At 39.2% G+C, this 19,634-nt stretch overlaps 1 protein-coding gene across 1 annotated transcript; it reads right to left on the reverse strand.

The window, feature by feature from the left end:
- Positions 1-12,830: 12,830 nt before the first annotated feature.
- Positions 12,831-15,102, reverse strand: LOC138897363 (uncharacterized). The gene is made up of 2 exons (XM_070183327.1): positions 14,995-15,102; positions 12,831-13,298 (listed from the first exon to the last, which is right to left on the reverse strand). Exons 1-2 carry the CDS (start codon positions 15,100-15,102, stop codon positions 12,831-12,833), a joined length of 576 nt encoding a protein of 191 aa, XP_070039428.1.
- Between the last annotated feature and the right edge of the window lie 4,532 nt (positions 15,103-19,634).

Below are 19,634 nucleotides of genomic sequence, written 5' to 3' on the forward strand. Positions count from 1 at the left end.
GTGTACGAAGGATTAGAACAAGGTTTTATTTGATATGAGGTTTGTTATCGGTGCCGAGTTTACTATTGAGAAACTATTGTGGTCGGAAGTTATTGTTATAAGTATCTTAGTTATGCGGTATATCATGTGATTATATATATTGGGTTATGGTTATGGCTTGATATAACTGGTTCAGACTTATACTGTGTATAGATGCGAGAATCGTGTCTTATAATGATTTTCGGATGTTGGAGATTGGGTTCCGAGTTTTGTGGACTAAGGTTGAAGTAGGGACCTTCAGTTAGGTTATGTTGTCAGGCTTATATGGATTGGGGTGACGTGGGATCACCCATGGGTATGTTGATGGTGAGTTTATACAATGATTTGATGGCCTTTGGAACGATTCTTGGCATGTCCAAGGACGAACGTATATTTAGGTGGGGGAGAATGTAATGACTCAATCAGTCATTTTGAGCATTTACATTCAGTTCGGTGCTTTGAGGTCAGGAGTATTATGGTGTATTGTGACTTGTTTGGTATTTAAGTGGTTCAGAATTTATTTGGAAGAATGATTATCAATTTGGAAGCTTTAAGCTGAAAGAGTTGACCAAGTTTGACTTTTGTGTATTTGGTTTCAGATTGGAGTTTTTATGGTTCTGTTAGGTTCAGATGGTGATTTTGGACTTGGGCGTATGCCCAGATTTGCATTTGGATTTTTCTAGAAGGTTTTGGCTCTAATTGGTAAAAGTTGACAATTTGAAGGTGCGAAAAGTTCATAGGTTCGACCGGGAGTTGACTTTGATAATATCGGGTTTGGATTGTGGTTTCGGGAGTTGGAATATGTTCTTTACACCATTTGAAACTTATGTGCAAAATTTGAGGTGATTCCGAGTTATTTAGATATGTTCGACGTAAGTTTTGAATTTGGAAATTTGAAGTAGTTCATTAAGCTTAAATTAAGTGCGATTCGAGGTTTTGATGTTGTTTTGTGTGATTTGAGGCCTCGAATAGATCCTTGTTATGTTTTGGGACGTGTTGGCATGTTCGGATGGGGTTCCGAGTGGCTCGGGCGTGTTTCTGACCATTTTAGGGTGAGTAGCATTGCTGGTTTTTCTGGTGTTTTAGGTGTTCTTTGCGATCACGAAGATTTGACCGCCATCGCAAAGTGTATGGAAGAGCTGGGTACTTTTCCTCTACGCAGTCGCGAGTATAGGGTCGCATTCACAGAGCTTTGAGTGTTGGTTGAATCGCGTTCGCGTTAAGAGGTCGCGTTCGCATTTCAGAACTGGGGGCTGAGGGTGTATCCTTCGTGTTCGCGAGGGTGATGCCGCGTTCGCGAAGGCTGGGCATATTTGGGCATCAGATTCGCGAGGGTAGGGACGTGAACACGAAGAGTTTTCTATGGTAGTTAAGTTTTGTGCTTCGCGATCGCGAAGCTGGTCCCGCGATCACGAATTGTTTACTTGGAGCAATGTTATAAGTACTCTATTTCGAAGGTTTGGTTATTTTATCGCATTTTGGGTTATTGTGCTCGGATTTGGGCGATCGTGGAGTGGATTTTCATGATTTGGATTGGGGTAAGTATTTTTGACTAGGATTGGATTATTTTACATGATTTCATCATTGATTTTGGCATTTAATTGATGAATCTAGAAGAGAAAATAGGGGGTTTTGTAAAACCTATTCTTGAGTGAATAATTAGGTTTTAAACATCGATTCGGAGTCACATTTGAGTAAAATTTGTATGATTGGACTCATATTCGAATGGGTTATCAGAATTTGTGAGTTTTGTCGGGTTCCAGGATACAATCCCGAGTTGACTTGTTGGTTAACTTTGAGTATTTGATTAAAGATTTGACCTTTATCGTTTGGGTTTATTTCCTATGACATTATTTGATGTTTTTGAGTTTCTTTTGGCTACTTTTGAGCCATTCAGAGGTTGATTCATGCCAGATGGCATCTCTAGAGTATTGGTTTAGCTTACTTGAGGTAAGTATCTTACTAAACATGGTTGAGGTACTAGTTTCCTGAGTTATTTATGATAGCTATGTGCTATGGGTGGCGAAAATATTTGGGGATTTAGCCCATGTGCGTGCACCAGGGTATTATACATGCTCGGGTAGTGCTTAGGCTACGATATGCCATGAGTTGGTTGCTAAGCTTCATGCCGTGATGTTTCTCTTATTTGTACCCCTGTTGTGAGCTATTTGAGCCATGTTTGAGGTTACATAGAGGTTAATCTCCTAATTGAACCTAGTAGTTGCTATCTTGTGATGTATTTACCCAATTAGAGCTATGATATCACACTTGCACATGCATACACCTTAGCATATCACTTATACTAGTCCAGGAGTATGAAATTTGATATACATGTGTTCTTGTATATTTGCTTTCTGTGTGATATGGTTTGGACTATTAGCATGTGACCACATCGAGTGGATTATGATATTGTGCATAGTTATTGAGATTCCAATGTAGGCATTAGGGCCGTATTGTGATTTCTATTTGGATCTGGTTGCGTGCTGCAACATATTGATATTTGGTTATTGCATTTCATCTTCACTTGCAATTTATTTGGCTGTTTACCTGATTTATTTTCATATCTTCCTTACATGCTGGATTTTTGACTAAGCAGAGTACGCAAAGAAATTTGTGTGCACCAAGGTGGTTTTATATGTGATTTCATGAGTTGATCATGTTACTATTCTGTACTTGTTGAATTTATGAACTGTACAGGTGAGTAGCGAGTATCATTTATAATCCTTGCTTCTATTACCTCGCATAGGTTAGTTATGATACGGAGTACATGGGGTCGGTTGTACTCATACTACACTTCTGCACCCTGCGTGCAGAACTTGGAGCTGAGAAGCTGTGGATGACGGGAGCTGGCACTGAAGAGATGTACGTGCCTTTTGGATACAACTCACACTTGTCCTTGGTAGTTTTAGATTCGAATTTTGTTTATGTACATTTCAAATAGACGTTGTATTTATTTTCTACTAATTTTGTAAATCTAGTCTTAGTGGATCATGAATTGTCCTACCAGTCCTTGGGATATTGTATGAAAATTCAGTTATATCATTTGTTAATAACTTTTATTTCTTTAGAATTGTGTTGACTGTTATTTAGCTTACCTATCGGGTTGGGTTAGGTGTCATCACTACTAGGTTGATTTTGGGTCGTGACATTTTAAAAAGGTAAAATTGTAACGAATCGGTCGGTCATTTTGTATGTTGAGCACTATTTCCCTATTTGATATTCTTTGTATGCTTTTTTGTTGTTTTGTGACTCATTGGAATGGTTGGCTTGGTTCCGGGGAGGTTTGGAAGTGAATTGGAACACTTAATTCCTTTGTTGGAAGCTTAAGTTGTAAGAGTTGATCAAGGTTTGACTTTTGGGTGAATGACCCCGGATTAGTGATTTCATTGTTCTAATAGGTTTGTATGGTGATTTTGGATTTAAGCATATGTTCGTATTTGGATTTGGAGGTTCCTAGGAGGTTTTGGTTCTATTTGTCGAAAGTTGGCAATTTAAAGGTTTGGAGAGTACCTAAGTTTGAGCGGGACTTTACTTTGATGGTATCGGATTCAAATTATTATTCCGTAACTTGAAATAGGTTCTTTTCATTATTTGGAACATGTGTGCAATATTTGGATGTAATCCGGATTTGTTAGGCTTGAATCAGATGCTTGGTTGGTAGTTTGGAAGTTCTTCAACTTAAGAAAGATTTAACTTGTGAATTGATCTTAGATTCGTTGATGTGATGTTATCGCATATGTTTGGAGGCTTTGGATAGATCCAGGTAGTGTTGACAACCAATTTTGACCCTCCCTTTTTAAATTACTTTATTTATACTTAATAATTTACAATAAATATTTTTAAAGTGTTTTCTAGTAACAAATACTTATTTTTACAAATTTATTAAGTATTAGTTTTTAAAATTAATCGCGTAGTATTAACATTATGTAATTACAAATATATTTACTATTTTTTAAGATTATTAAAATAATTCCTATATATATATATATATATATATATATATATATATATATATATATATATATATATATATATATATATATATACATTACATAGGTTCTATAATTAATTTGATAAATTACTCTTTAATTTATAGTTAATTAGATTATTATGTGAAATTCGAAATTAGTATTGCAATTTACGAAAAATAAGTGTTTTACAAATAGTAAATTAAATAATTAGTTGTATATATAGTAATTATAATTTTTGCCACATTTATTGAAAATTGTTAAGTTTATATAAATTAAATGCAAAAAGGAATTAAAAGACAAAGGCTAAAATTGCAATTCTCAAATCAAAGACAAAGTGGCCATTCCTTAAATCATTTTTGGCCCAATTAACAAGCCTGGTTCAAAATTACCCAACCCAAACACCCCTCTTTTTCCATCTTGGTGATATGTGTCCTTCTGCCTAAACAATTCAGAGCATGCCACGTCACTCTCCAATCCCACTCACAAAACAAACATAAACACAAACGATTTGAACCGTTGATCCAAACCATCGACGGCCCACGATTATCCCTATTTTCTCTTTTAATTTTGACCTGTTATAAGATATTATCTCCGTTGTTGGATCATACAAATCCAACGGTTCCCGTATTTTCTCAAATTGATTTCTGTAAATACATAAAGCCTCAATTTATCAGGGCCATTGATCAAATGATGAAACGGCCCATATTCCATCTCTCAATCATAACCCTCAGAGACCAACCCCCAATTCTCTAACCCTAAATCATTTCCCCTATGACCCCAGCACTATTCTTTCCCTTTTCTCCCTCTCTTCTCTCAATCTCACATACATGTCCAGCAAAGAAACCTTGCACAAATTCGTGCAAGGCTTCAAATCAACCAGAGATTCATATTTTCTGTCTCTCCATCCCCCGAATCCAACTAGTTTCTCCTTTTTTCTCTCCAAATTTGAGAGATTAGACATGGCTCATGAGGTCGAAACACCATTTATTTGTTCTTTCAAATCAACTTTCTTATTCATATCCTTTGTCCCTAGGAGATGAAACCAGTAAGCCCAGTTTCCATTCTCGTCGTTAGATTTCAAAACCCCCAATTCGAAACCCTAGACCTAATTGATGAACTTTCATTTCATCTGGTTTCTCCACTCACTCTGCCAAATCGGAGCATGCATGTACACGTTGCAGAGCTTCACCATGAATATTCTCTACCCATAGGTCAAATGCAGTGACCTCTAGATTATAGGATTTGTCTGTTGGTTCTTTGCCTTCAACGGTCGATTCCTCCTCTCAGGTAAATTTAACACTGTTTTCCTCATATATTTCTTTCTGATTTTACTCAACTTGCTATGATCACCTACCATGCGTCACTCTCCACTATTGATTTGAATTTGTGAAACTCTAGAGCCTTAATTGCACTATAAACGGGGCCTTTAATGTTCTCACCAAACACACGAAAAACACACACCTAACACGGAAGAAAAATAACTACACTATACTCTAAGAGTAACTCTGATTTTTCGAAACCTAGGGTTTCTTACTGAATCGTGTTCTTTGTTTTCTGAGTATTATCGCTGCTTCGAGCTTGAAGCCTATGAGGTCTTAAGTAACTAAGAGATATCCTCGTTTGGTCTGCTGCCCTAAAAAAGGTCAGTACATCTCTCATCTCTCTCTTTTGATCATCTCCTTTGAATGCTATAAATGTGCTAGTTATCTTCTGAGAATTACAGGAGTTTATGGTGTTTGTAATTAGTATGTGAATGCTTATGTTCTGATTGTATATTGTCTGCTTGCGATTATTTGTCATGCCTTTTGAGTCTTTAATTGATGATTGATCAAGTTATTAAGTGATTCTTGATGATTTTCGTTTCTGAGTTCCAACAGTCTACATGTTTAAGTTGTAATGTGTCTTGAATGATTGTTCATACTTACCCAAACTTCACAGCCTTTCATTGATGATTCTGCAGTGATCTTTGCCTTTACATATTGTATTCCCTGTATTCTATTAGTCTTATAGTCGAGTCAATTGTTTTGATAATCATAACTGAGATGAATCTGAAGGTTCCTAAGTTTATATCATCTACCATTTAACTTAAGCACGAAAATTTAAGTGTTTATATGATCTTCCCCTCTATACTAGTATCTGTTAACTTCGAAAACAACTTATGAGCTATCACTATAACATTCTCATGGTTATACCTAACTGTTGGATGCATTTGCATGAAACCATCTTGTTTGAGTTAGGCTGTCTTCTTTTCATGAACCTTTACTGTATATATTATGTTAAGATTAAGCCATCTTCCTCTTCATAGAACAAGTCATGATTATGTCTGGTTATATTTAACGGGTAATTGATGTACAACTGAACTTGGTTGTCTCATGATTAGTGAAAATCTTTAGATACATGTTTAATTTAAAACTTACTTGGTGTAGTACTTCCCTATCTTTAATCTCTTTGAACTACTGTTGGTTTTATGAAACATACATGCATCTATCATTAAGTTATCTTCCATAAAAAGTAGGACTTAGTTATTCTGTTATAATCAAGTGATAATTTTTAGAAGCTGAAGCATGACCACTTCATACTTAGATACTAAGGTAGATTTATGTCTAAGTTAAAATTGTTTTGATACAATGCTTCCTTTACCTGTAATTCCCCTCTTCATTGACATGCTTAACTTGATCTTGTAATGTGCAAAGATCCCCCGTCTATATGAAATCACTACTTCACTTACCCTGCCTGTGTATAGCTAACTGAATATTGCAAGTATCTATGCTTGACTCTATAATTCCATGTTCTTGTCTTAAATTGTGCTTAGTCCTTTCCCTATTTTTAATTTGAAACTGAACCCGATCCTTAAACCTTGTGAGAAACCCCTTTGTTGATACTGTTTAAATGGCCTGTTTAAGGATAATACTGTTAGGAATATAACTCTGTTGAGATCTTAGGGATTCCATGTTCAAATCTGTGAACTTGTAGTCATGTTGAGAAGTTCAATCCTGTTTCTAGTATCTTCTGTAAAAGTGCCCAGTCATAATTGTTTTGTCTAAATCTTTATCGATGACCTTTAAAGTGCTAAGTGGTGTTGTTAACCCATGAATGTGCTAGAAGCAAACCAATCAGTTTACAATTGGTTTGCCAGGACAGGAGCATCTGTATCTTTGTGTTGTTGCATATATGAACTCTGTATAGCTTGCCTTCCCTTTGAGTGTGCTCTTCTCTAATGTTCAGACCTTTAACAATATGCTTATGGTGTTTCTACTCCTCTCCTGTGTGTGTTCTAAAGTCAGACCTTTAAATTCACTTGATATGTATTCTTTTATTTGGTATCAAAGGTAGTCTGTGTCCTCTTATGTTATTCTATTAGGAGGGAAAGTATATTGTTGTGGTAAGTAATGCTATAGCATTTAATTTATATTGAAAGGGCATAATTGGTATTTAAACCTATATGGAAAACATATTGTTAGTGGTTAAGGGTATTTGGGATTGGAGTTTAACTCTAGGTTGGGATGCCCTCCCCGACACAAGCGTTGCCCTGGGCCTTGAGTCCCTTGGGAACTTTGAAGTGTCGGGGATTCAAAGGGGACATTAACCTTGAGTGGAACTTCCTCCTTAGCCCTTAACTCATTGGCACATTTGATTCTTTAGGGGTTTAGTATTTAATGACAACAAAAGTTTTTCAATGTAAATTATTTGCCATGTATAATTACCATATTAGTATAATTTCCCATAGTATTTGGTTATTGATAGTTTCTTGTTCCAGTAGTTTGTTTATATACATTTCATACATGGTTGAATATGTTGAATATATAGAGTGTGTGTCTAATGGATTTTCTCTTTTTTTTGGGCATGTACATCATTTGGGCCTGTTGAGTTCCTAAGGAACTCAGGCCCAAGTCCCAGCCTTGTTGCATTTTTCTAGAGGGTCCAATCGCTAATTCTAATCTGCCCACATCATTATAATCTCATTGCTCACTTGCCTTTTCTTATAGACATTTGAAGGCCAGGATTTAGTCAAAACAATAGCCGCGTTTTCAGAAAGAAAAATTAGGAAAGAATCGTCGCTTTTACTAACAAGAGGTAAATAAGATTTTCATAAAATAGTGAAATACTATGGCCCAACTGAATTTTCAATGATCACTCCTCTTCAGATTTTAGAATCAAGGTACATTTAGGTTCACTTTCTTACAAACATCTTTTAGAGTTATACAGACATCTATTCCATAAGTTAACTGTTTTCATTACTTAACCTCTTTTTACAAGCCTTACAAAATATGGACTACTTTTAGAATTCTTTTAACGTATCTTTATACTCTTTTTATAATTTCACATCCCTCTTAAGTCTTGCATCCCTTTTGTATACCCTCCCTTAGATATATATATATATATATATATATATATATATATATATATATATAGTAAGTCATGCTTTTAATGGTAATTAAGCATAGTATAAATAATTGATCCCTTAAAATTAGTCTAAGTCATATGGAGCTACCTTAGGTAGATTTTAAGGGGTGCCTAACACCTTCCCCTTAGAAGAACAAGAACCTTTATCCATAATCTCACCGGTTAGCAGAACAGTAAAAAATATAACTTAGTAATCAAATAGGTACCCTAGTATACCTTTAAATATTATGTGGCGACTCTCTTTCATCAACAACAGAGAAACCATAAGTTGAATCATGTCTTGACTAGTGCAATATAGGGTGCAACAACATGGTGATTGTGCTGGGGATTCACACTTAGGTTCTGATCTTAGCAGAAATAGACTAATTTGGCATCTAGATTTATTTATAAATTGCTTTAATTATATCTATATTTTCAATTACATGCTTACCTACTTTATTTGCTCTTTATAATTATCATGATTATTGCTGCTACACCCTTGTCTGTTACTGCTTTATATATACACTGTTATCACATTTATTCCAATTGAGTCTTGGTTGTACACTATCACACACAATGGCACGCAAGGGTTGTCTTTTACACCCCTCCGAACCTTTTTTTTCAAAACTCTCTAGTTTCACATAATGGCTTTGTTCGGTCAATTGACATAACTTCTCACAGCCTTCAGTCCAATTAAAAAGTAGGAAACACTCTACTCTAGTAAAATAGGTCATACTACATAAACTTTAGGTGAATCAGTCATTTTCACCAATACACAATTAGGAAAGCCACCCTAATGTCAACGGGTAATGCACCAAACGACATGACTTCTGTGGAAAGACAAACAAATTTGACAACATACTTAAAGATCAAAAGCAAACACTTACCCAAACATCTTTCTTTTACCCACCTTAGAAAATAGAAATCAACTGAAACATCCCTGAGATCAGCATGGTAATGGGACCACCACATAAACTGAAACAGTGGTGGAAGAATATTCATCGGGAACACGGAGATAAGGTTCGGACGCACCTGGGGGCATTAACTGCATTGCTGAACATCCAAGTAGACATGATTCTCACTTGCCTGTTGATAGAGTTTTGGGATCTAGCTAAGGTGGTGTTCAAATTTGCCAACTGTGAGGTAGTACCGACATTGGAAGAACTCACAAGTTTCATGGAGCTGTCGTTCAATGGAAGAAATCCAGTATTACCAGTTACTATCCCCAGTTACCGGCTCTTGGATAACTTAGACCTTGCCAACAGTAGGGGTTTTAGAAGTATCGAGGAAGGATGGGTGAGCCTCGACCAGCTGTTCGACAGGTTTGGGCACCGTGAAAGCTACAAATAGTACTCAGGGGAGTTTCAATGTGACCAAGATACATGGGAGAGTCTCAGCCCTATCACTTTCTCAAAGGCACTATTGGGACTATTGGTCTTCCCGCAGTGAAGGGGATGTATCAACATCAACTTATTACAGTGGTTCTGGAGACCTTCCGTGGAAATCTTCAAGCTACTTTGGTGCCGATGGTGTTAGATAAGATGCTGAGCTTTGTTTGCACGTGCATGAGGGTATGGTGTCTTTAAAGGTTGTAACTTCTTGCTTCAGATCTAGCCTACTGAATATTTCTTCCAGTGCGAGGCTACCATCGACTACTTCATTGGCATCAACAATATGATCCGCATCCACAATGAAAGAATGAGACATTGGGTCTCCCCACATGGGCAAGAAGAGTGGAGGGAAACACTGACCAATTTGACTGGAGAATGGATCAAATGGAAGCTCTTCTAGTTAGGTGGAAGGGCAATCTTGAGGACTCCTTAGAAATACTTCATTGAGTTGATTGGACTTGAAGACATTCAACCATACTCACCCCTACGGGTTCTCAGACAGTTCGGGATAATCCAAGATGTGACTCTGTGGAGAAGGACATCGCTATACGAGGATGAGTACAATGGGCATATTCCAATTCCTAGGATAAGAAGACTACAAGAAGAGTGGAATGACCTGGTCACAATGCCTATGGGTCAAAACTCGTGGTGTACTCCCGAGTATTACGTCTGGATTAACGAGGAATAAGAGCTGTCCTGGCCAAGCAAAGAAGGTATAGCCTGGTTAGAGGACGCGGTGTCTGCTTTGCAGATTTACCATGAGATCCTGCCACATTACTTGGTGACCACTTCAATACACTGCCAGGTGGTCCCGAGATCCATTGACCACATGTTGCCACCTGCTGAAGACGATGATCGGGTAGTAGAGTGCATCCAGATAGTATCTAGCACAGAGCCATATGAAGATCTACATGAGGAGTTTGAATTCAACGATGATGAGGAGGAGTTTGAGGAAGACCCAGAGGAGGATTCAGAGGAGAAGCCAAAAGAAGAGAAGGATATGGGAAACGACTTAGGGGATGGTTATTAGAGTTGGTTGATTTTCCCTCTTTCCCACTTTGTACCTTTATCCCTAGTTCTCTCTTTGCTTTCCAAAAGGGCAAGTTGTCCAAGCCCATGCAGTTTTATGAAGCAATGATGTAATCTTAGTTCCCACCTGTATTAGTCCAAACTATCAATGAAAACAAATTGCTTCGGATCTAAATGTGTCAAGTCTAAATGTTTGTCAAATCTTTGCGAATTAGGCCTACCTCTGACAATGAGAGGTCCCTGCGAATTCTAGGGAACGCGCTAGCTTTAATGTACAAATTATTTGCTTTATGTGATTTCCTGCTTGTATAAATGAAAAAACTAACTCCTGTTCCTTTTCTTTTCTTTCTTTTTATTTTTCTGCCACTTTATTATTATCCCCAAAAATTAAAGAAAGTTGGTTTGTGTCGACCAAAACTGGCAGATCCACCATACAATCTAAGGTCAAAGGGAAAGATGCCAGCCATAGAAGACCCAACTGAATATGCTTTGGTCATAGATGACAACCCGGCGCAATCGGGGAAAAAAGACAACACCAGGAATGATGAACACATGGCCCGGATGGCCCAGTAGATAGAGTCTTTAAGGGAGAAGGTACATCATATCAGAGAACTGGCGCACCTGGCCGTGACAACACTTCCTCAACCACCTCGATTCCCTTCTTTGGATTCGCCCCGTGACCACTTTCCTTCCACATCACGCCAAAACAATACCCCAACTTCAGCTCCTACCACTCAAATCATACCTTTAGTAACCCCCGCTAACCCACCAAATCCCTTTATTCACACTCCCTATGTACCGCAATACACTCAGTAACACAAAACCCACCTATTACCACTAATGCAACTACCCCTCCTTGTGACGGAGTCACTTTCATCACTAACCAGCACATACGCCACCCATGAGCAGTACGTTCCCCCTGTATATGCCATTTCTGAACCTACCTTTACAGCACCTGTCACGGTTAGGGTGCCATATGAGATTGACCGGTTACAAATGTTGAATAAGAGTTAGGAATAAGAGTTTATATCTGAGCAGTTACAAATGTTGAGAAGGAAAATGAAGAGCCTTCAAGTTGCCCGGGGAAGTGTAAGTTTGGACTACGAGGATCTGTGTATTCATCCAGATGTGGATATGCCAGCAGGGTACAAACCACCAAAGTTCGATATCTTCGATGGGACGGGGGACCCTCACACACATATGAGGGCATATTGTGACAAGTTAGTCGGAGTGGGGAGGAACGAGAAACTAAGGATGAAGTTATTTATAAGAATTTTGACAGGATAAACACTCACATGGTATACTCGACAGAATCTGCGGAATTAGAGAACTTGGCAAGATATGGCAGAGGATTTCATGAATCGTTTTCGATTCAATACAAAGATCACTCCTGATGGGTTCCCACTGGTGAACTTGCATAAACAACCATTCGAGTCATTCCAAAAATATGCACGTCGGTGGAGGTCAGAGGCTGCTACGGTGCAACCTCCGCTGGACGACAGTGAACTAACCAAATATTTCATCAGAGCCCAGGAGGGAATATAATTTGAAAAGATGATAGGAATGATGGGACAGAAATTCCCCGAGCTAGTCAAGATGAGAGATTTCATAGAAGAGGGCATAAAATTTGGTAAAGTACAATCCATGGCAGCATTGCAAACGGCCAGCAAGGCCATCCAATCAGGGTCAATCGGTAGGGGGAAGAAGAAAAAAGAGGAGGTCTCAGCAGACGTCCCTTACTTCCAACCCAACCTGCATCACGGAAGCACCTCTTATTCCCCAAACAACCATTCACCACCACCCACTTATGCTACAAGCAGATAATCTCCCAAATGAAAATCTGAGCCAACCACTCTGTAGAATAGGAAGTCACTACCGGAATGAAGTGTGAGGACTTAGTCAATCGGTCCACAATAACCCAAGCTGCGTCGTATTTCTTCAAGGTCCGTGGTAAGCCTACCACAAAATCCATAGTGATATGCTCCCTCTTCCATCGCAGTATCTCCAATCTCTAGATCAACCCTCCCGGTGTCTGATGCTAATACTTCACTTGTTGATAATTCAAACACTGAGAGACATGGGCAATAATATCTTTCTTCATTCTTTGCCACCAATAGTGCTGTTTAAAGTCACGGTACATCTTCCTGACACCTGGGTAAATTGAATAGCATGAGCTGTGAGCCTCCTCAAGGATCAAATCTCTCAACCCATTAAAATTTGGAACACAAATCCTGCCTTGAAGCCGCATAACACCGTCATCACCAATCACAACCTCCTTAGCACTACCCCGCTGCATCGTGTCCTTCAACACCAACAACTGAGTATCATCAAACTGGCGAGCCTTGATACGCTCCAACAATGATGACTGTTCCACCAAGCAAGAAAGAACGTGATTGGGCTCCGAAACATCAAATCTTACAAACTGATTGGCCAAGGCCTGAACATCCACGGCTAGAGGGCTCTCTACTACTGGTAAATATGCCAAACTGCCATACTCTCCGCCTTCCTATTCAATGCATAGGCCACCACATGGGCCTTCCCGGATGATATAATATGGTGATATCGTAGTCTTTCAGCAACTCTAACCATCTCCCCTACCGCAAATTAAGATCCTTCTGCTTGAACAAGTGCTGGAGACTTTGATGGACGGTATAGACCTCACAATGAACATCGTACAGATAGTGACTCCAAATCTTTAATGCGTGAAAAATAACTTCCAACTCTAAGTCATGCATAGGGTAATTCTCCCCATGAAGCCTTTTCTAGTAGAGTCCTTCTTATCAGTGTGTTGTTGACCACATCTATAATTAGGAGGCTACTTGGGAATTTACGAATAACACCCTTCTTTGATGTTCTAGATCATGTGATAAAGATGATTATAAGACTGTTACTCCTTTAACTCATACATTGCACTAATTTTCAGTACATGGCACCTAGGAAGAAGGCAAAAACTGGCCAAGCGGCCAATGCCACCCTATGAGTGGCAGTTGATTATATACCTGATGATGTGGTTGAGCACCCGAGGGGAGAGGATATTCCCCCAACTACTACACTACCTGATTCTATTACTTCGGATACGACTGCACCAATCCCTACTCCTACTAAGGGTGCAACTATTCCACCTCCAACCCCAGCTTTTGATCCTAGTGTTTCTGATGGGGACCTTAGGGGAGCCATACTGATGTTGGCTCAGATAGTGGCTTCACAAGCCCAGAGATCGAATGTTGCACCTATTTCTTCCAGCCAGCAAGTGGATTCTGCTAGTTCCAGGGTGAACAAATTTCTTTAGTTGGATCCTCCAGTGTTCACAGGTACTGATCCTGAGGAGGACCCCAGGATTTTATTGATAAGATGCACAAGACCCTCTGAGTTATGCGTGCTACTAAGACGGAGGGAGTGGAGTAGGCCTCATACCTCCTAAAAGGGGTGGCCTATTCTTGGTTTGTGATGTGGGAGGACTCCCGTGAGGAGGGGTGCCCTCCGACGAGGTGGAGTGAGTTTGACGACGCCTTTATCGACCATTTCTTACCTGCCGAGACAAAGTCAACCTGTGACACTGAGTTTGAGAGTCTAAAACAAGAAAGCATGAGTGTGTGGGAGTATCATATGAGGTTCGCGTGCCTGTCCAAGTATGTTATATACATGTTGCCCACTATGGAGGCTAGAGTGCGCCGGTTTGTATAGGGCCTTAGCCCCCTGATTATCAATGAGGCTGCTACGACGGCCTTGAATTCTTATATGAACTATGGTAAGATGGTGGAATTTTCTCAAGCCACAGAGACCTGCAAACTAAAGAATATAATGGAGTAAGAGGGTAGCAACAAGGCCCGATCAGTGGGCAACTTTAGTGGTACTTTTGGTGGTAGTGGTGGTGGTGGTAGGTCAGCGTTTAGGGGAGGTTTGTCAAGTCCATCCCTATCCTTTGCTCAGTCTTCGGTTAGTGCACAGCCATTGGGGCCCAGTCAACAGCAGTGGAGTCGTTTTAGGCCCAGCTAGGGCAACATGGGATCCTACCAGCAGGGTCAGCCTGGTGGGTGATTTCAACAGCAGCGGAGGCCCCCATGCTCTAGGTGTGGGAAGATGCACTTTAGAGCCTACTTCATGGACCAACCTATATGCTACGGGTGCGATATCAGGGGTCATATTCAGAGGGATTGTCGTTCATCCCGCCAGAGTGTGGGCAGGGGTACAACACAACCAACCAGTTCTGCAGCCACTACATCCACAGCACCTCCTCTAGGTCGAGGCACTCCATCACCCACAAGGCGTGGTGAAGCTAGGGGTGGTACATAGAGTTCGGGAGGACCCATCCGTTTCTATGCTATGAAGGGTCGCCAGAGTTCAGAGGCTTCTCCATATGTCATCACAGGTATATTGACTATCCAATCTTATGATGTATATATGACCTTATTGATCCCGGTTCCACTTTTTCATATGTCACTCCTTATGTTGCTATCGAATTTGGGATAGAACCGGAACAACTTCATGAGTCGTTCTCTATATCTACTCCGGTTGGTGAGTATATTATGGCCGCACGAGTTTATGGGGATTGTGTTGTCACGGTTCGTGGTCGGGACACCATGGTTGATCTTGTCGAATTGGGGAGGTTGATTTTGATGTAATAATGGAGATGGACTAGCTTTATTCATGTTTTCTAAGCTTTATTGCCGAACCAGGACTGTTAGATTTGAATTCCCAAACGAGCCAATTATTGAATGGAAAGGGGATGATGTGGTTCCGAAGGGTAGGTTTATTTCTTACCTTAAGGCCACGAAAATGATCAACAAGGTATGCATTTACCATTTGGTCCGAGTTACGGACACCGTTGTTAAGGCACTTACACTTGAGTCTGTGTCTATTGTGAATGAATTTCCGGAGGTCTTTCCTGATGAGCTCCCTAGGATTCCACCAGAAAGAGAGATTGATTTTGGAATCGATATGATGCCAAGCATGCAACCTATATCCATTACGCCCTACAGAATGGCACCGACAGAATTGAAGGAACTAAAGGAGCAGTTGAAGGACTTGTTAGAAAAGGGATTCATCCAACCGAGTGTATCTCCTTAGTGGCACCGGCATAATTGAAGGAACTACGAACGTATAGTATACTATTTTGGAGATTTGTTAATGACGTAACTAATGGAAATGAACTGTGTTATTCACATAACCTCTTACTGTCTAATTAATGAAATGCATCTCCTCTTTATTCGTGGTTGAATTGGGTAGATGGAATTGTGCAGGCTTGCTTGACCGGGGTATCTTGGTTGACGTCGGTCGCGCTCCCCGAGGTCGGGGCGTGATAGCCACAGAGCTATAATCAGTGAACATGCCCCTATTGGGCAGCCTCTGATCAGATGGTAAGTTATATACCGAGCCTACTGTGGTTGAGATCCTATGAGCGAACCCATAATAGTCGAGATATCGAGCCTAGTATGGCCGAGCGCCTATGAGAGAGCCTACTACGGCATAGAAGTCATACGTATCGAGCCTTATAAGGCTGGACAACTATTTTACTTACTATATTGAGAGAGTTGAGTCACTATGAGTAGGTAAGCATATCTTCAGATCATCTTTGACTCCATTTACTTTCAGTTATTTTATTATCAGTTCAGTTCAACTTTCAGTTATTTTATTGCTTTACATACTCGTACATTATTTCATATTGACGTCTTTTTTGCCGGGGACGCTGCATTTTATGCTTGGAGGTCCTGATAGAAAACAGGATAGGCCTTCCTAGTAGCAGAGCCAAATATTAGCTTGATTGGTAAGCTCCACTCCCTCTGAGTTACCAGGGCTAGACTTTGAAGTCCATTTTATATATACATGTTTATGGGTAGGTCGAGGCACGTTCCCGATCATGATACAGTTCAGTTATCTCGAGAAGCTTCTAGATGAGTCATGTATATTTTGTATGTTAGTATTGTGGCCTTGCTAACCCTGTGTGTATGTTCAATTTGGTACTGTTAGTTATAGACATTCATAGCAGCCTCGTCTGCTTACATAGTTATGTATATGAGCTTTTAGGTATGTTTACCCCTCATATAAGAGAGATATTATTTTTAGATGATTCAGAATATGGCCTCATCGGCCTTGATTGATATTGTCAACTTGCAGGTAGGCCTCGTCGTCCTAAGTTGAGGTTTACCCCTCTAGAGTTCATAGTTACAGAGTGGTATGCACGGGTCGAGTATGGCACTAGGTGCCGACCATGCTTCCCCAGGTTTGGGGCGTGACAAACTTGGTAGCAGAGCAGTTCTGTCCTAGGGAGTCTACAAGCCATGTCTATTAGAGTCTTGTTTATTGATGTATTGTTTACCACATTACATGAACAAGAAGATACAAGGCATTTAGGAGTCTGTTACCCTTCTTTCAAATCAAAATCGTGCTATAGAGCTGAGTCATAAGAGTTTAGGTCAGGACTTATGTTTACTAATGATACAAAGATATTTGCAATTAGAAATATTACAGCTAGCCAGAGGCCTAATATAACAATATGTAAGGGCACCAATAGAGAGAGAGAGAGAGAGAGAGAGAGAGAGAGAGAGAGAGAGAGAGTTCTTGACGTCGTGGCCCTATTTGAGGCCCTATCAGATCGTGCATACCAGATGTGCAAATTTCCAGCTTAAGACCCTAGGATGAGAATATCAAACATACCCCATGAAAAGCAGGCCATGGGAGTATCAAAAGGTAAAAGTATAAGTATTAAAAGGTAAAAGAAGCAAGGTGAAGAAGGGTACAAGGTACCCAGTTAGTGAAGATTATCAGTATTTACAATTCAAGAAGAGAAATATAAGGATTGTAAGTTACCTTTAACAGTAACAGAGGTATGTACAATCTGCCACATCCATCTCAGTTATGCCCTATGGGAGCTAAAAAATATAGTTTAAAATGAACTGGGGATGGTTCCACAGCAGGAGACATTGATAAGTGATAGTGGTACATCCTCTTCCTAGCTGACTTGGTGAGCCCCACTTCATTTCAAGGTCATGTATCTTTTGTTTCTTGTGTATTGTGTCTGAGGTATAGCCGGGGCCTTATTGTCGGCATTATCATAGTACTCTTCTGTATCAATAGAGGCTCTGTAGACATAGTGTGGGTTGTATATTGGTGCTGGGGAAGTCAAACTAGTTATGTTGTGTTTGAATTACTTATTCCACTTCAGACTATGAAAAATGTGTGTGAAATTGGAGACTTTAAAATGAAGTAACTAATGGTAAGAAATTGGTATTGCATACATGATCACCTTATTATTTGATTAACGAAAATATGTATTCTCTTTATTCATGGATGAGTTTGGGTAAAAGAAAATCTAATAGGCTTGCTCGATCGGGTTCACTCGGTTGAGCGCTGGGCGCGCTCCCCGAGTTTGGGGCGTGACAAGACCCCCACTTGTGGGATTTTTCTGGGTCGTTGTTGTTGTTGTTGTAATTTGATAATGTTATGGATGCTGTTTTAAAGCTTTTCTAGGTGTTAATTAAGTTTATTGAAGAATAAAACATGAAAAACAAGTGATTGACGATAAACGTTAAGGTGCTAGGCGTGTGGACTGTTTTGAAAATTATACTTATGATGTTTTGGGTTGAAAAAGATGTGGTAAATATAAGTATAATATTATTGATATTGTAAACAGATTCATGAAGAAGAAATTGCATTCAAATTCTATGTTTTTATCGTAAACCAAGCTTGCCAACTATTTTGTAAGGCTTATTATGAGTATTGTTGATGTTGTTTGTGTTGTTGTTGGCTGTTGTGACTTGTGGGAAGTTATATAAACAGGGGAGGTGTTGTCCATTTTATCTTAGAATAAAGTGTGTCGTTAAAATGTGATACGTTATGGCATTCGTATTGTGACGATAATATTGTTCATTGCTTGTAGACACAGGAGCTGCAAGTTAAGTTAGCTTGAGGGTTGGACGGGATATTATGATGTATGTAAGGTATTCCTTTCTTTCTTTAGCATGATTCCGTAAGTTACGTTGCCCTTATAAGGATTTCAAGGAGACGAGTCTTTGTATATGTACTATTCCAACGATTAATAAGGTATTCCTTTCTTTTTTTGGCATGATTCCGTAAGTTACGTTACCCTTATAAGGATTTCAAGCGGACGAGTTTTTCTATATGTACTATTCCGACGATTAAGGTCTGTTCACGAGTATAGTCATACGAATGTTGAAATGGATTATGTTGGTCATAGTTTCATGTATTCTTATGGAGTAAACAAAGCCTTCTGAAAAGTCCTTGTCTTCTATATGCAACAAGACGTCCACATGTCAATTAAAGATTACGTATGAATGGTCTAACGAATCAGAAGCAATATAGTATCCGTATAATGAGGGATAGTTATGCACATATAGTTCAACAAGGTATCATAATGTATAGCTTGCAGAATGATAAGAATTATTCGTACTAAAGAATGACATGATTTTCAATACTTACACATTTGTGTTCACAAAGCTGATAAAGACCCACGAAAATAGTTATGTTGCTCTCAAGTTAAGTAAGATAGATTATATATTAGGGTGAAGTTAAGAGACGATATACCTATGTTGTCGTAAACTACAGAATATGATAACTTTATCAATAAGAATAAGTTGATAGAGCTTAAATTCTGTAGCTCTAGTTACGTATTGATGAATGGATATATATATAACAAGTAGCCTCACAAGCTAAGCATATTACATAGCTATAAGTAGATAGAATCATGTAATTCGCAAAAATGAGTCGTGATGTGAAATAAGGATAGAAGTGTGATTCCTAAATAGTTACAACGTTCTTTACATCTAAATAATATAGAATATGAAGGATAACATAACAAGCGGCTAAGGAATAAGGATTGGTTATT

The sequence above is a fragment of the Nicotiana tomentosiformis genome, chromosome 8 (assembly GCF_000390325.3).
Source record: "Nicotiana tomentosiformis chromosome 8, ASM39032v3, whole genome shotgun sequence".
Taxonomy (NCBI): domain Eukaryota; kingdom Viridiplantae; phylum Streptophyta; class Magnoliopsida; order Solanales; family Solanaceae; genus Nicotiana; species Nicotiana tomentosiformis.